This window comes from Osmerus eperlanus, chromosome 14, assembly GCF_963692335.1.
Source record: "Osmerus eperlanus chromosome 14, fOsmEpe2.1, whole genome shotgun sequence".
In the NCBI taxonomy this organism is placed as follows: Eukaryota; Metazoa; Chordata; class Actinopteri; order Osmeriformes; family Osmeridae; genus Osmerus; species Osmerus eperlanus.
This window is the reverse complement of record NC_085031.1, coordinates 7,508,788-7,523,621: the sequence shown is the minus strand read 5'-3', so window position 1 is coordinate 7,523,621 and position 14,834 is coordinate 7,508,788. Positions and strand designations below refer to the sequence as shown.

The window sequence follows — 14,834 nt, the reverse complement described above, 5'->3', positions numbered from 1 at the left end:
AATGTTTTTTACGTTTTACAAATACAAAATAATAATGGGTAATGGGTTCGCAATTTACAAATGTCGTGCAGCAATGGAAGTGACTTAAACTGTATAAATTGATTAAATAACAATTCCTTCGGTGTCCCAACTTTTGTTGATTTATTACAAACTCAGCATAAAAGCAGTGTTGAAACTGACTGTGTTACAACACCCTCTTCAGCATTACGTGGAGACTCCACATAATGCTCACTCCAAGTTAATAATCACAACAAAGCAGCTGGTTTGTAGCTTAGTGGATTTCTTATTTGAGCTCCTCCCTCTCCACAGGTCTTAATTACACAGGGTTACCACAGACAAACAAATCTGGGTTACCACAAACAAATCAATGTGTCAGGATATACCTATTAACATAATACAAATTAAAAGGCACCTTGAGTTTAAAGTATTTTATTTTCAATTGGTAAGTAATTGGCAGTCTAAAACAATAAGATAAGGATAACTAAGACATAAAATTGTGTATAAAACCTTTACAACCCACATGCCAAAAACTGTGCCCTGCCCCTCAAATGTTTTCCTTTTAATATTGAAATAAAAAGAAACGGGATAGAGTAAAACTTCACTTTCGTTATTACAAGTGGAACAATGGATGTTGGAGTGCAATTCTCCACAGATAAGTTAAAATAAAATAATATTTTATTGCCAGCAACAAAAAACATTTGTTTCTAGATGTTACTATGCTTTTCCTACGTACAAGGCCAACATTTACTGGATCTATTATTAAGAACTGAATTGCACTACAAAAAAAATCTTAAGTGGTATACCGGATGCACAACCATTCACAAAGTGATGCATTTTTGTCATTTTGTATATGGTGGTATTTTGACATGGGAACAGAAAATGACCAAAAACTTCTTTTTTTTCCTAAATTTGTGAAAACCCATTCAGATTTTTTTTTTAAATGAGATTCAGGCATACTGGATATTTTTTTAATAAGTATGTTATAGAAATTTCTAAAGAACTATAAATACAATTTGGAGGAGGAAACAGGCATGATCAAAGAGAGATCCAGTCAACTAAAACACTCATTCCATGTATGAATATATAGGTATAAACAGATTTACCAAAGACAAAGTTAAGATTTCTCCAGAACATCAGATATGACTCACAACACGTTCCCACTTACAAAACTCGCTGGAAATCTGCAACTGAAAGGTTCTGGGATACGACTGTTTAGATTTAAACTGGATGGAGCAAATACCATGTTAGTTGGTCGTGGGGGGCAGGGAACACCTTCTGGGGGAAAAAATATCTTAAAACTACAGGAAGTAAGGTGTTGTTGTTCGGGGTGGAATAACCCGCTCCGAGTCTGGAACAGCACGGAAAAGCTTGGGCTCTCGTGTATTCACATCCTTGAAGACCATGATTGATGCTATGTTTCCACAGCGGTAGCAGTAGTTGGGTGCCGACCACACAGTCACCAGCTTCTCATCAAACATGAACTTGTAACCCTCGTGGACCAGCTGATGTGCACGACAAATCAGCTTCAGATTGTTGATGTGAACAAACTGGGAAAAAAATCAGAGCTATAATTGAGTGCCTCTGACAATCCCAAGGAATGTCTTAAATCTATTTTGGATACAAGGATTTGAACACATTTTAAAAAAGGGACAGAGGCCCAAATGTAATTGTTCCTTAAAATTGGAAAAACAGTCAAATTCATGGCGTTTACCTCATTAGTAACCTTGGCACCAAAAAGCCATCCTGCACCTCGTGGACTGATAGCCCAGGTGTCAACATCCTCTGGGTCTGACCACACAAGGTCACAGAAGGCCCCTTTGTGGGGGATTTCTTGGTTGCGCTCAATAGTGCGGATCTGGTCCAGGGTCTTGATGTCGGGCGAAAGGCCGCCGTGCACACAGAGTACCTGCTCATCGATCAACTGTGAATACAAGCTCAAGTTAATTACCCATTTTTAAAACCTTAAGTGGGTGTACAGTCAGTAGTTAAATTAAGTATATAAAAAAAAGATAATGTAAGAGTTTCTGGGAAAGTAAATAATTGGTTTTACTCACAGCAGCAACAGTTAGCATGTCAAACACTTTTGTGCAGTATCTCCATGCATTGGCATTTCCATATTTAGTTTGGCACTCATCTGGAAAATTGAAACAAATATAAACATTCATACTAACTATATCACAAGTTTTGAAAGTTCAAACCATCCCCAGAGTACAATTTATTTTGTTAAGCTGTAATTTAAATGTTCCCTCTATTTTTAGGATAAATATGCTGCAAGAAATTCACAAATCCATGTACTTGTAGTAAACATGTTCATCAAATGAAAAACACATACTGTAATAGCACATGTACACTGTACATGACACTGGGCAAAGTTGAATGATCTAGGGTTAATGAATGGAAATCTATGTACAGTTCTCATCAGTACAATGACAACTGATATGTTTTAACCATTCAAGCTTTTGGAGGGGTAAATTAAAAGTAACTAATACATATTCATTGTATTTGGAAAATATTGTATTATTACCATAAAAACCATACACTTGTGTAATCTGTCTGCTTTCATGATTCCCTCTCAGAAGTGTGATGCGATCTGGCCACTTCGCTTTTAAGGCTAGCAGATGTGTAAATGTTTCCAAGCTGTAGTATCCTCTATCAACAAAGTCTCCCTGGGGAAGATAAATTAACATACATATGATTTATTTCAGTCAACTGCGGCACAATCAGATAAGCAGAGAAATGTAACACTTTATATTGAATAAAATATAAGGCATATATGGCAGTGAAACAATCCAATATAATTAAAGGCTGCCTACAGTGTATTACAAACAAATCTATTATAATATATCTATATTATAACCAATTTTTTAACTCACCATGAAAATGTAATTTGTGTCTGGAACTTGTCCACCAGTTCTGAAGAGCTCACATAGGTCATAAAACTGAGAACAATAAGCAGAAAGTAAAGTGTTTTTACAGATGCATGCATCACATGTCAGAATGCTAAAAACCCAATGACACTATAAACGTATTCGGTGGTGGAAGTGCGAAATCTTCCAAAAATTACGTGTAAGAGATGGAGCTAAACGAGTAAAATAACGCAAACAATTCGAACGACATCTTACCTGACCATGGATGTCTCCACAAACAGTGACAGGAGTGGTGACTGGTTGAACATTTGATTCCTCTAGTAGCAAGTCACACACATAGTCACATAATCTCTGCAACATTAGGAACATGAAGTCAATTTACAAAATCGTTTGAAAGTTAATCTTACAAAACTACTGATAGGCAAGTTTGTGTACAGTAAGTTTTTGTTAAATCAATCAACAGAGTTTGCTATGCACTGGATATGACTGATTTAAAGAGCAACAGTAGTCCGTATTCACCATTGACTTGATGTCAATAATTGCCCTCAGCAAATACTAACGTTTAATTAGCTACCTTGCTCGTTAGTTGGTAGATATTCTGCAAGGCTAGTTCAATTCAAGATAGACTCACTAAAATAGCTGCTCTAACTAGCCTAAAAAGCTAGTTAGCTTGCTAATAGCTAATGGCTACCCTGCCTTGTCTGTAATGTTTCCTTCAACTGTTAGCTCCTGAAAGACCTAGCTACTTTTAGCACAACTATTATTTGCTTCAAATATTGTTCAATAAATTTAATAACAATATGTTCACTCATTAAAACTAACCTTTAAGTCGTTTTCTGGTAAATATTTGCACTGTCTTGCAATCTCCACATATTTATCTAAATCTAACGGCGCCATGTTGTGAACAACATGTAGGACGGGAGACGCCAGTAAAAGATTCTAATTTCCGGTTGATTTCTTCCGTATTAACATAAACAAGTTGAACTTGAAAAGTAGCTAATCTTTCTTTCCCAAAGATACAAGAATATTAACAAGATAATTTAATACTACTATGGAAACATAATGATTAATTTCAGAAAACTGATAAAATAATAAAAACCTTTAGGTTCAAATTGTGAGGTTTGGCAACCAACCAGGCCTACACAGGTTTTTTTAACCAAATGTGGGCCTGCTTATTTATTGTTCTCTAGGACAGAGGTTTTCAACTGGTCAGATAATAAACCCATAGACTTTAAAAAGAATGGACGAGGCGTCTCCGCTTCCTCCCACTGCACAAAAATGAAGCCAAAATATCCCAGATACGGGTGCTGCCATCTTGCGCTTGGGATGTCATTTGGAGCCAGAGTACATGCTACTCGGTGGTGGAGCCGCGGTATCGAGGTCCCACCAGCCACCAAGGGGCGATTGCGATGTTTTGGCTTCACTTTTGAGGAGCTGTCACGCGTCCATTATTTTTACAGGACCCACATTTGTAATAGGTCATTAAGTGACGACCCCAAAATAATTTCATTTCAGAACCATTTTAGGCCTAATTTGTTCTACAAAACAATACGTGCAGTAGGCTAATCCACAAAGTCTATAGGCCTACTGTTCAAAACATGAAACAAACAAAACACATTAACAAGGTATTATTCACAAAATGAATAGTGCAGTAATCGCAGAGCACTTCATGCACAGGTAAAAACAAGAAACAAATGAAAGTGGACATCAACTGGAAATGTCTTATTCGGTTAACTTGGCCTCAAGAACTGGAGAGAGACAAAATAAGGACTGAAATGCACACAGAGACACACCTGCAGGCAGACAGAAAACACTAGGGGGCCTAATTACAGCATTAAGCAGTGCTGTTTCAGGGGTGGATGACTATAGTCCACAAAGCACTTATTTGGGAAACATTTGTAAATGTAAAACGTCTGTAAAACATTGTCATTGTAAATGCTTTTGTAGGCTGTGTTGTTGTAAGGGAAGAAATTATTACTCTGTCCCTGTGTGAATCAGTTTGTTCACAATTGCTGTTTTATGTCCAGTTTGCCTCATCTGCTGGTTCCCCTTGAAAAACTGTATCTCAACTGGCAACCTTCTTATAACTAGCCTGATTCCCTAACCGCTCAGCCATCTGACCTCCACTTGCCTTACTGTTTTGTCTCCAATTAATAGATCCCTACATCCTCTTTCGGCTCCAGTCGATCCTCTTTCTGCTCCAGTCCACTTTTGTTTATTAAAACAATCAATAAAATAATAAACCATGGTGATTAAATAAATTAGATGCATTTCAGTCAACCAATATAACAGGTTACAATGGTCACTTCACACAGGGTATGCCACATGCTGGGCTACCCCAGGTGCCTTATGAGATACTGACAGACATTCTATGGAATGTGCAAATATTTATTTGTCTGGATGTTGATAAAATCAATACAATTTAATAACACATCTAAAACCAAGAAAAATACACCCTTTAGATTATTTGCATATTCCTCTGTGTGTGGCTGTACACCACTTAATACGATAGGAGAAACTAAGCCATGATATGCCTTAGTAAGACATCAGTAACCCTTAACCTAATTTTCTTTGTATTTTCTTTGATCTCATCATGATAAATAACTCTGGAGCATAGGGTGTTATAAAGTGTGCAATAACAGCACAGATTGTAATGTGTTTGCAGTACAGTAGTATAATAGTAGTGCTATCCTTGAAGATTTGCTTAGACGTCAACATGACTTTTGTACATTACAATAAATAAATAAACTACTTCTTTAAGGCAAGGTAGGTAATGTTTTTGAGAAGCACTTTGTGTCATATTTGCTGAAATAAACTTGACATCCTGATAGCAATCAATAAATCAAATGGTCTGACTGTAAAAAAATAAAATAATCCAATATCAGTGGCTGTCGCAGAACTGTAATAAACACAACCAATCATTGCTTTGGACCAAATGCAATGATTGGACTAAACAGGCTACTTACCTTAGTTTGTACCTATCTACCTGCATGCCCTCTGCCTGTGTATCATCGCAGTAGTCAGGCAGCGTGTTCATGTGTTTTGGGGGAGTGACTTTGAAGGGAGGGTGTGGGATATTTTGGGTTGGATACTTTCAAACTCAAACCAAAATAGCTGGTTTGGCAAAACTTACCTACCCTGCCTTTAACATACAGAATACCTGTACAAAAAATTACAGCAGCAGCCATTCAAATGTCTTCATTGGTTTTTAAATCAACAACATCAACGAAAATGTACTTTGTGCAAAATAAACATTTAAGGCGTTACTTTATAAAACATTAAACGCCATAATCACATCAAATAAGTGTGTATTTCCAAAGCATTCCAATGACCGTGGGTGCATCATTTTGTACTCAGCAGCAATGTTCTTCAGTTGCCTGCTCCTTGTAGTGGCATACTGACACTCATTAACAAAATAAATAGATAGAAAAACATAGTCAACGTTTGGATCATAGTTCATCAGCTGCGTTTCTGTCAACTCTCCAGTGACATTAAGTTTTGATCTATGCTTTCTTCCTTGTAAATTAAAACAATTCTCAAGCGGGAATATTAATGTCACTGGAGATTCCCCCCATGATGTTTATATAGAAGCCATGGTCTTGAATGATTATAGACCAAGATCCGCACTACTTCAGTAATACTGAGTCCATGTTCATATGCTCTCTTTAAGTAGCTGAGAAGGGCAAGATGGGCAGAAAGAGTAAGAGGGCAGAACAAGCAACAGATCTGTCCCTTTCAGATGACAAGGAGCATATTAACAGTCCACACTAGAGGATGGAGAGAGAATAATTTAATTTTCTACAACATACTTCAAATACAAATTCATTGTTTACAAGCTAAAATAGTTTAAGACCAAAAGACAGATTTCTTCTTCGTAAATTCAGTAGATCCAGAAATTCTGTCAAGAACCTCAACTCTCTCTACCCCCTATTTGGGTGGAGAGAGTGCAAACTTTTCCTCCCATATATTATAATCAACTATGCCTGGAGAAAGTGAACATGGTTCTCTTGATGGAGTCAACCAGTACTTACAGTGTGGAGAACCAAGGGCATGCTATGCTACACAAGCCCGTCATACAGCGATAGTGCTTGGACAATGGAGGGGTCTGCTTTGGAGCCTTCCTGGAATTCCTGCAGAGTCAGCATACCATCTGCATTCTGACAAAAGACACATTTTAATCTTTTGTTTAGATCCAGACTACGGTCCCTTTGGAAAGTATTCAGTATTCTCCTATTTTCTGGCATCAATCTACACAGAACAAAATATTGTTATTATTGTTTGTTGACTGAAATATCTCACTGCATGTATATTTACCCTAAATCTGGTAAATCTGCGCCAAATCATCAAATTTTTTATATAGATTTTAATTACATTTAGCATGCTGATTTGGTCAAGGAAGAATCCCATGGAACCAAAATGTCAGCCGTTTCGGATACCTATAAAGGGAGATGTAGTTTTTATTAACGTGTAAGAACCTTGAGTCTTGGGTATCCCTCTACTAGCTTTGCACAACTAGATTTGAGCATTTTTTCCTCCCATCTTCTCTCAATACAAGCTCTGATCCATCAAATAGTGGGAACTGCAATCTTAAGGTCTCTCCATACATATTCTATGGGGTTCAAGTCTGACCTTTGGCTGAGCCACTAAAGGACCTTCAGACAAATAAACCAAGGACCTTATGTCATGGATTATTATATTAATATCAGTTTTAATCTCAAAACAGAACACTGTGTTCCAAATCAGTAAAAGAGTATTGAGAGCCAGATCCTTTATCTCAGAATAGAAAAACCTACCCACCAGATCAGCACAACTGCTTCGAGTTGCTTAGTATGTATTCATAACTGATCTACTTATGTGTCCCTACCATGTTTGTGTTTCTCTACCTTGTCCATTAATGCAAAGATACGGTCCACTCTCTTCTCAGGTGTGTTTTCCTCCTCTGGCAACTCCACTGTGTTTCCCTGAGAAGTGCACGCAAACCCAGATGCACACATAAAGACATACTGTATGTGGCCCACAATGTCCAATTCTTCACAATAAATTGCCATTTGTTTATGTGTTGTTAAATAGCACTTGGAAGACTGATTTCACTCATTTGAAGGGCAGGAAATAAGAGGAAAGACGTACCACCATCTGGTAGATTGCATCTACAATGTTCAGCATCTCGTCTCGCGTTATGTAGCCATCATTGTCCAGATCGTAAAGCTTGAAGGCCCCTGTGGGAACCGGGAAAGCAGCACATGGGAAAACATCTTTACATTTGTTTTTACGTTTACGGTACATAAACAGACAAGACATTTTTCATACATCTCTGTGATATTAAACAAGAGAAAAACCAGTGGTTAGAGCAGACTAGAAATCCAAGCTTTATGACTACTCTTCATAGTAAGTGATGACAGCTTTGAGGTTTGACATAGGTTCACTGTCATTAAGAGTCCTAACTTCAACAGCCTTAAACATCTTAATTAAAGATGTAACACCTTTCAGCAGTTACTCAAACACTGTAAAGCCCAAAGGGAAATGTATAACAGTATGTTTGCGTATGTGTAATTTTCTTTTAACACCTTAGTCAGTTATGTTGGGAAATGTAATTGTTATTTCCATTTGTAATAAAAAAACTTTTACTCCTAAAACCTACACCACTAACTGTAGTGACACAGTGTAGTGTTTTTGCTTATTAAACTAATTCAAAATGAGGCCATTTGCTTCATTTTTGTACCTATAATCACATCCAAGGAATTCACAACAACACACGCCATGAATACATTCAAATGTAAAAAGGTAAGAGAGGTGAACAAAATAGTGGTTGGACTAAGGTCACGTAGTGGATTATATGGTGTTCTCTTACATCGTAGTTTTTCATCCAGTGTGCCCCTGGAAGTAACTGACAGTGCCTGAATGAATTCTGAAAATTCAATACGCCCATCCTGCAGAGAAATATAAAATGTAGAACACGATAGGGACAGTGTTGAAAGAGAGTGTTGAAAGAAAAGTAGAGTAAGACGCAAAGGCAGAAAGAGCGACAGGAAGAGTTAAAGGGCAGAAGGAAAAGGGACAAGGTTGTAAGAACAACAAATAAGAATAAGACAATAGGAGACAAGTGGGGAAACAAGAAAGTAGTCAGACATTTCATTTCCATTAATTTCATGAATAGCACTAGACAAAGGTGGTGTCCATTATATACATCAAAACAGTTTGGACAAACATAGCCCTACACTTGCACATACTTGCACAAACACACACAACCACAGACAAGACCTAAACTATACTTGAACATAGTCTGCCTGTTACCTTATTCTCATCAAAGACATTGAAGACAAAGGTGGCAAACTTGGTTGGGTCACCAAAGGGGAAGAATTGTTTATAAATCTTTTGGAAGCCAGCTGAGTCTAGCTGACCACTGGGGCAGTCTTTGATGAAGCCTTTATACCTGTGAAGAAATCATTCAGGTAAAAAGAGTTTAAAAAAGTGGAAAACAGGGGAAGGAAAAGAAAGAGATGCAGAGTAATAGAGAAGAGGTAAAAGTGGTCTACGTATATCGTACATCAATCACCTTTGGTTTGAACTTATCTCCTGTCGTGCAGTCACTCCCCGGTTCCTGTCTGCCTGCCTGTACCTTTAGCCTGCCTGACCTGCCTGTCAAACCTCCCTGCCCTGTCATCCCAATTATCTTTCCTGCCCTACCTACCCCGTTGGCCTACCTGCGCTGTCTGCCTCGCCTGACCAGCCCTTTTCTCCTGCCTTGCCCGCTTCTCCACAACCCCCGATCCTCCATTAAAAACCCGTTAAGGAGTAGCGTCACACATATGTGATTCTGAACATTCCAACCGACTATTTTCCGATAGACAAAAACTATATGACAAACGCTATAGTATGGCTTCAAAATTTACAATTAGGAGGCTAACAATTAACACTAGCAGGTAGTAGCATTGCTACGAGTATTATGCTAGGTTGCTAGGTAACGGAAGCTAACTAAAACTAGCTAGCTTCCGTTTTGGAAAAATAACTCACTCCTTAAAAGGTTTTAAACACCCCTTCATTTGAACCCTTTGTCATTAGTTGCGTTTGTCCTGCATTTGGGTTAATGCAAAGCCACTTTTAATCACTTCAATAGTGTTGACTGTATTACCATCAGCTTTTGGAATGGCCGAAAGGTGGTGGCGACACATGGACTTCGCCCCAGTCTGAGGCTGTGTGTACTAATGGAGTTTTTTTTAATGAATCTCTCAATATGTGTCTCCATTCATCCTTCCCTCAGTCCTGACCTGTCTCCCTGCCCCTGCTCCTGAGAAGCAACCCCAAAGCATGATGTTGCCACCACCATGCTTCATCGTAGGGATTGTTTATGTGAGGGCACAAGGAGGCTGTGGTTTAGGCCAGAAGAGTGCTGGCCATTTAGTAAAATTTGCCCTCGTGCATTCATAATCTTTGACATGAAATAGTTTACCAAATGTTCTATGCCAGAGATATTCCTACCCCTAAGTGAGTTTAAACTTTATATAGAAGGATCTAAATCTACTGCTGCATCCATTATTACTACATTGATAAGTGTGAACTGAGCACTACCGTCTTGGCTCTCAATTTCTTTACAAACTGTCAAACATCACATCTGCTTTGTGCATTTATCCTGTACTCCTCACTGGGCAATGCAAACACCACATGTCAGCCATGTTAATGTACAGTACAACAAGCCAAGCAAATAGTTACATGCTCTAATGCACACCAGCCACCAATTTGAATTGTGATCTTAATGTTTGTTGTGAAGGGCACAGTTTATGCACTGTCTACATTTTTACTTGTGGTGGTAATAGCTATGAAAGCTGTTGAAAGCAGTTCAACAGTGACTATTTGTGTGCCTGCAATTTTTTCTATTTCTATCCAAGATCTTGTGGAGAAAATACAAAGTGTTGTGTTTGGTGTCCATGGCAACAGAGGACTCAAATAGAAGGTTGCTGGAACAAATAGTGTAAATATTTCTGCATGGTATTTTATTGAGATAAATAAGGTGGAAGGAACATCGAAAGGAAAGATGATTTAATTTTAGCTGTTTACATCTGTCACCAGACTCAAAGACGCATGGGTAGAATATTCAACATTTATTATGTAGAAAGATTATCGCACAATGGGCTGGAAAGAATTTGCTTGATGAAAACATTCTGAAAACTTACCATTGTTGTACCTCTTTTTCAGTGACTGGAGAAACAACAGAAAAGGAGGAGTGTTAGGATTATAAAGCCTGTTCCTCAGCTTGTGGATACTGATGTTTCCTGTAAAATTTGCTTCTGTGTTTAAGAACCTGGTCATGTTGGCAACAATTTATGTCCCTCTCCCAGGACTTTTGGTTAGAAGCATGTTTACAGTTTGTCCTGTACTCTAGCATCTCTCACATGGAGTACAGTGGGCAATCTTGCAATTCTGCTTAGCCCTTGTTAAATAGGGCTGGGAAACACATGACACTGGATCCAAGACAGTTTCTTCCCTGAGTGCTCTATATGAGGCGTTTACAGATGAGGAAACCCTGTTCTCTATCTCTAATACACATCCACTAATAATTCACGTCTCCATTCGTGAGTGGGCTGTGAGCCCTATGCACCCTCAATCAGCCACGTGTGGATGTTCTTCCCCTTCCCAGTTAGGGGATGGAGGGGAAAAAGGGATTAGCTTTCATAAAGGAGAGCAGATAGGGGTCTTATAAAATAAGAAGGACAGGCAGATAACAAGAAATAAGGCTAGATAAACTGCAATTTGATGGGAAAATTACTGATTATAAAAGAATGAGGAATGGAAAATGAAGCAAAAGACAACAGATACAGAGTGAAATGAGAAGAATGAAGAGGGAAAGAGGACTGTAATTACATATCACATTTCTCAGTCAAAGAGAAGCAATTACAGACTGGGAGGGAAAGCTTGGAGACAATGGCAGAAAAAAGCAATGTGGTTATTTTTCCCTGTAACCAAATGACAATCACCCTTGCATACTTCTGCCAAAGGTCACTATTGAGAAAGAAGTTATATTATAAATCAATAGATGGCTCTACATAAATGTCTAATAATTTTTATTTTTATTAACAATTACTCTAAATATTTGGTGCCAAGGCAACAGAGCAAAACCCCATCTAAAAGCATCTAATAATTTTGAGGAAGCTATGATTAAGATAAATGTGTAAGCCATAGCCTCACTCACCATATCACCAATCAACTAATGGATTGACTACTGCCTGAAGGTTTTTCATATTCCTCCGAACTAAGGCGTCCTTTTCATCTGTTCTCACTTGCCAGCGAGCACCACTGGCACACACCCATAATTAGGATACGCTTTGTGAATCCCAGCAGGAAACTAGCCCCTGTGACACCCTTTCTTTCCCTCTGCAGGGGGTGTTCATCCAGATACACGCTATCACACACCCAACTCCCCTCATGGTGGTGAATTACAGTTTATATCCTACATGTACACTTTACATTCTGCTTATAAATAATACATACATTCTACTTAATTGGTAAACTAATGGGGCAAAGCTCACTATGTCAAGCAATGCAGTCACTCATGTCTAAAGCTGTCTCATAATTGATGTCAGTGTCCTAAATACTGTTAAATAACAGATTATATTATTCAAAACTTGAATAAAAACAACAACACTTGGATCAACTACATATCGGTATGTAATTCTGACAAACTGACCATCTTCCAATGACTGGCACCTGTCTTTATGGGTACCCAATAGGTTAAATTGTGAGTCTAATATAGTTTTACTACAGACAAGAACAAGCCCTCCATGACAAATAATATCAAGTGTGTTCACATGAGGGGACAGCTGAATGCTACAAACGTGGCTGAAGGACAGGGGCAAAAGTAAAGAGGAAGACAAACGTGGACGTTTATTTGACTCTTTGGCAATGGATCCGCAATTCAAATGACAATGCATTGTGGCACAAATGGCAATTCAATGTGCAAAGTGACAATGCAATACAAAATTATGTTTGAATATACCGTGGAAGTTTATTAAACTATTGTTTATCTTAAAATAAGGTATATTAAAAAATATAAATCATGAGAAAAATCTAGCTTTAGAGATGTTGAAGAAAATAATGTTGTGATTGAGGGCAATAGATACATGCTGATGGCTTGGGTAAGGTAACTTGAAAATGGCCTGAGAGGACAAAGTTTATTTGTTTAAGCTTTTATTTTTATTGCTGGAACATGTATAGTTGAGACGAGGCCATCGCAATGTTTGTTGAACTTGTCTTACGTACATCAAAGTCTACTTTTGTGATGAATAGTGTTTTAAACGATTACAGAAAACACAGAAACGTTATGACAGAAACAAAATGGACATGAATAATTGGACTTTTAATTTTTCAAATAGTGAGAGTTGAATGGAAAACATTAATTTTACCGTTTGCCATCTTGAGCAGAACTAGCTATATCATTCAGCACGTGGCAGGTTTTACTTCAGCATGCAATTTCTAAGCAAAGCAACCTATTCAATTTGAGATGGCTCAATGGTTTCTCTATTTTCCATCAAGCCAAACCTATTGCTTAATTGATAAACTTCTCAGTGATGTGCTTCAAACTGGTCTCTTCAATCAGACAGTTGTATGTTATGTTTACAGTATGTTTGTGTCTTAATATTCTTTGGATAATTGATATTAAGATACTATGAATTTCACACTACAACATGTCAATGATATTATAATCAGGTAGTCTTCAGAAATGTATTTCCGACTAAGCTCATTTGAACTTGTGACTAAATTCAAAATTTCCACTTATCTTGTTGATAAAATGGGAGTGTGTACTACCTGTGGTTACAAGATTCACTAGCAACTGCAATTCAAGTGAATAGAAAGAGAGAGAACTTACAGTAGGTCTTCCTGGTCAGTTCCTCCACAACCTCAGGCTTGAGTTTGCTGTTAGACTTCCCCATGGCTCCCAATTAGCCACGGTGGTATAAGCTTCCGCCACAACCCTCAAAACACTTCTGATGTTTTAGCACTCATTCTAAATGCATGGCAACATTTTCTGGGCACTTGCTCCTTAAATGGCAGTCAAAGTAGGACAGGAAGTTACGTTGCGGTAAAAAAAAATCAAAGACAGAACATTAAAAGGGTAGAAATACTATTAGATAGCAGGACCGGCCCATCCTTGGGTAGAAAGACTGCAGCGAGCAAGCGAGAAGCAAGGCTGTCTGGGGAGAAAGAGAGAGGGGGCTGTCACCCACTCTGTTGTGTCCCTCCTGCTTCCTGTGATCCTGCTTTGCCACCACCGCTACTGGAATTGAAACTCCCTGTAGAAAACAGAGATGTTGTTTTGGGGGGGGTCTAGGCCCAGTGATATCTCTCATGCCCTGAAGATTTTCCAGCGTCAGGCTAGGGACAAATGGAGGGATTGGGCTGGCACAAAGACGAAAGCTCCCTGTCTCCCTCACTTCTCTGAAAGAGGGTGGGAGTGTGTCTGTGTGGCTGAGAGACGTGTTGATACTGTTGTCCCTGACAACGGGAACCACTCCCCCTCTTTACTGGGGATAAGAGCGTCTGCTAAATGACTAAATGTACTGGCCTTTTCTATTCTCTGTCTCTCTCTCTACATACAAATATACAGCTGATCTGCTCAAAGAAGATAAATGGCTTATTTTCGTTGACTTAAAAACAGGGCGTTTCTAGGGTCCAGCCAACTATCATTTGCATATGTTAAAATCCCTTTAGACAAAGCATGTAAGAGGGCTCATGAATATTAAGAAATTGGCAGGCAAGCATGCTACTTCGAAATGAAGTAAAAATACACCAATAAGTACTAAAGCTCAGTGAACTAAAAGCACAATCAAAGGTCAGAAGTGTATATGTTAGCACAAGCCAATGGATTTGATGATATGGGCAAATGCCTTTCCCAAGACTCAGCAATTAAATTAAATCACTATTATTAATCCCAAATGAAACTGAAGATAGGAGACACTGATGGGACTGATGTGGTGA

The 14,834-nt window shown here is 38.4% G+C and overlaps 2 protein-coding genes across 4 annotated transcripts; both read right to left on the bottom strand.

Moving 5' to 3' along the window:
• Positions 1-413: 413 nt before the first annotated feature.
• On the bottom strand, positions 414-4,056 carry LOC134033575 (serine/threonine-protein phosphatase 6 catalytic subunit). The gene is made up of 7 exons (XM_062477789.1): positions 3,690-4,056; positions 3,123-3,218; positions 2,874-2,939; positions 2,525-2,666; positions 2,055-2,134; positions 1,712-1,921; positions 414-1,547 (listed from the first exon to the last, which is right to left on the bottom strand). Exons 1-7 carry the CDS (start codon positions 3,762-3,764, stop codon positions 1,299-1,301), a joined length of 918 nt encoding a protein of 305 aa, XP_062333773.1. The 5' UTR covers positions 3,765-4,056; the 3' UTR covers positions 414-1,298.
• Positions 4,057-5,425: 1,369 nt separating this feature from the next.
• Positions 5,426-14,334, bottom strand: ncs1a (neuronal calcium sensor 1a). Of its 3 annotated transcripts, none has more exons than XM_062477791.1 (9): positions 13,982-14,328; positions 13,726-13,898; positions 11,036-11,060; positions 9,159-9,297; positions 8,716-8,794; positions 7,995-8,083; positions 7,751-7,828; positions 6,899-7,024; positions 5,426-6,540 (listed from the first exon to the last, which is right to left on the bottom strand). In XM_062477791.1, exons 2-8 carry the CDS (start codon positions 13,787-13,789, stop codon positions 6,926-6,928), a joined length of 573 nt encoding a protein of 190 aa, XP_062333775.1. In that variant the 5' UTR covers positions 13,790-13,898; positions 13,982-14,328; the 3' UTR covers positions 5,426-6,540; positions 6,899-6,925. The 3 variants fall into 3 exon arrangements, with proteins under 3 accessions (XP_062333775.1, XP_062333774.1, XP_062333776.1); XM_062477790.1 differs by having other exon boundaries at positions 5,427-6,634; positions 13,982-14,324; XM_062477792.1 differs by lacking the exons at positions 5,426-6,540; positions 6,899-7,024 and adding an exon at positions 7,049-7,303 and having other exon boundaries at positions 13,982-14,334.
• Between the last annotated feature and the right edge of the window lie 500 nt (positions 14,335-14,834).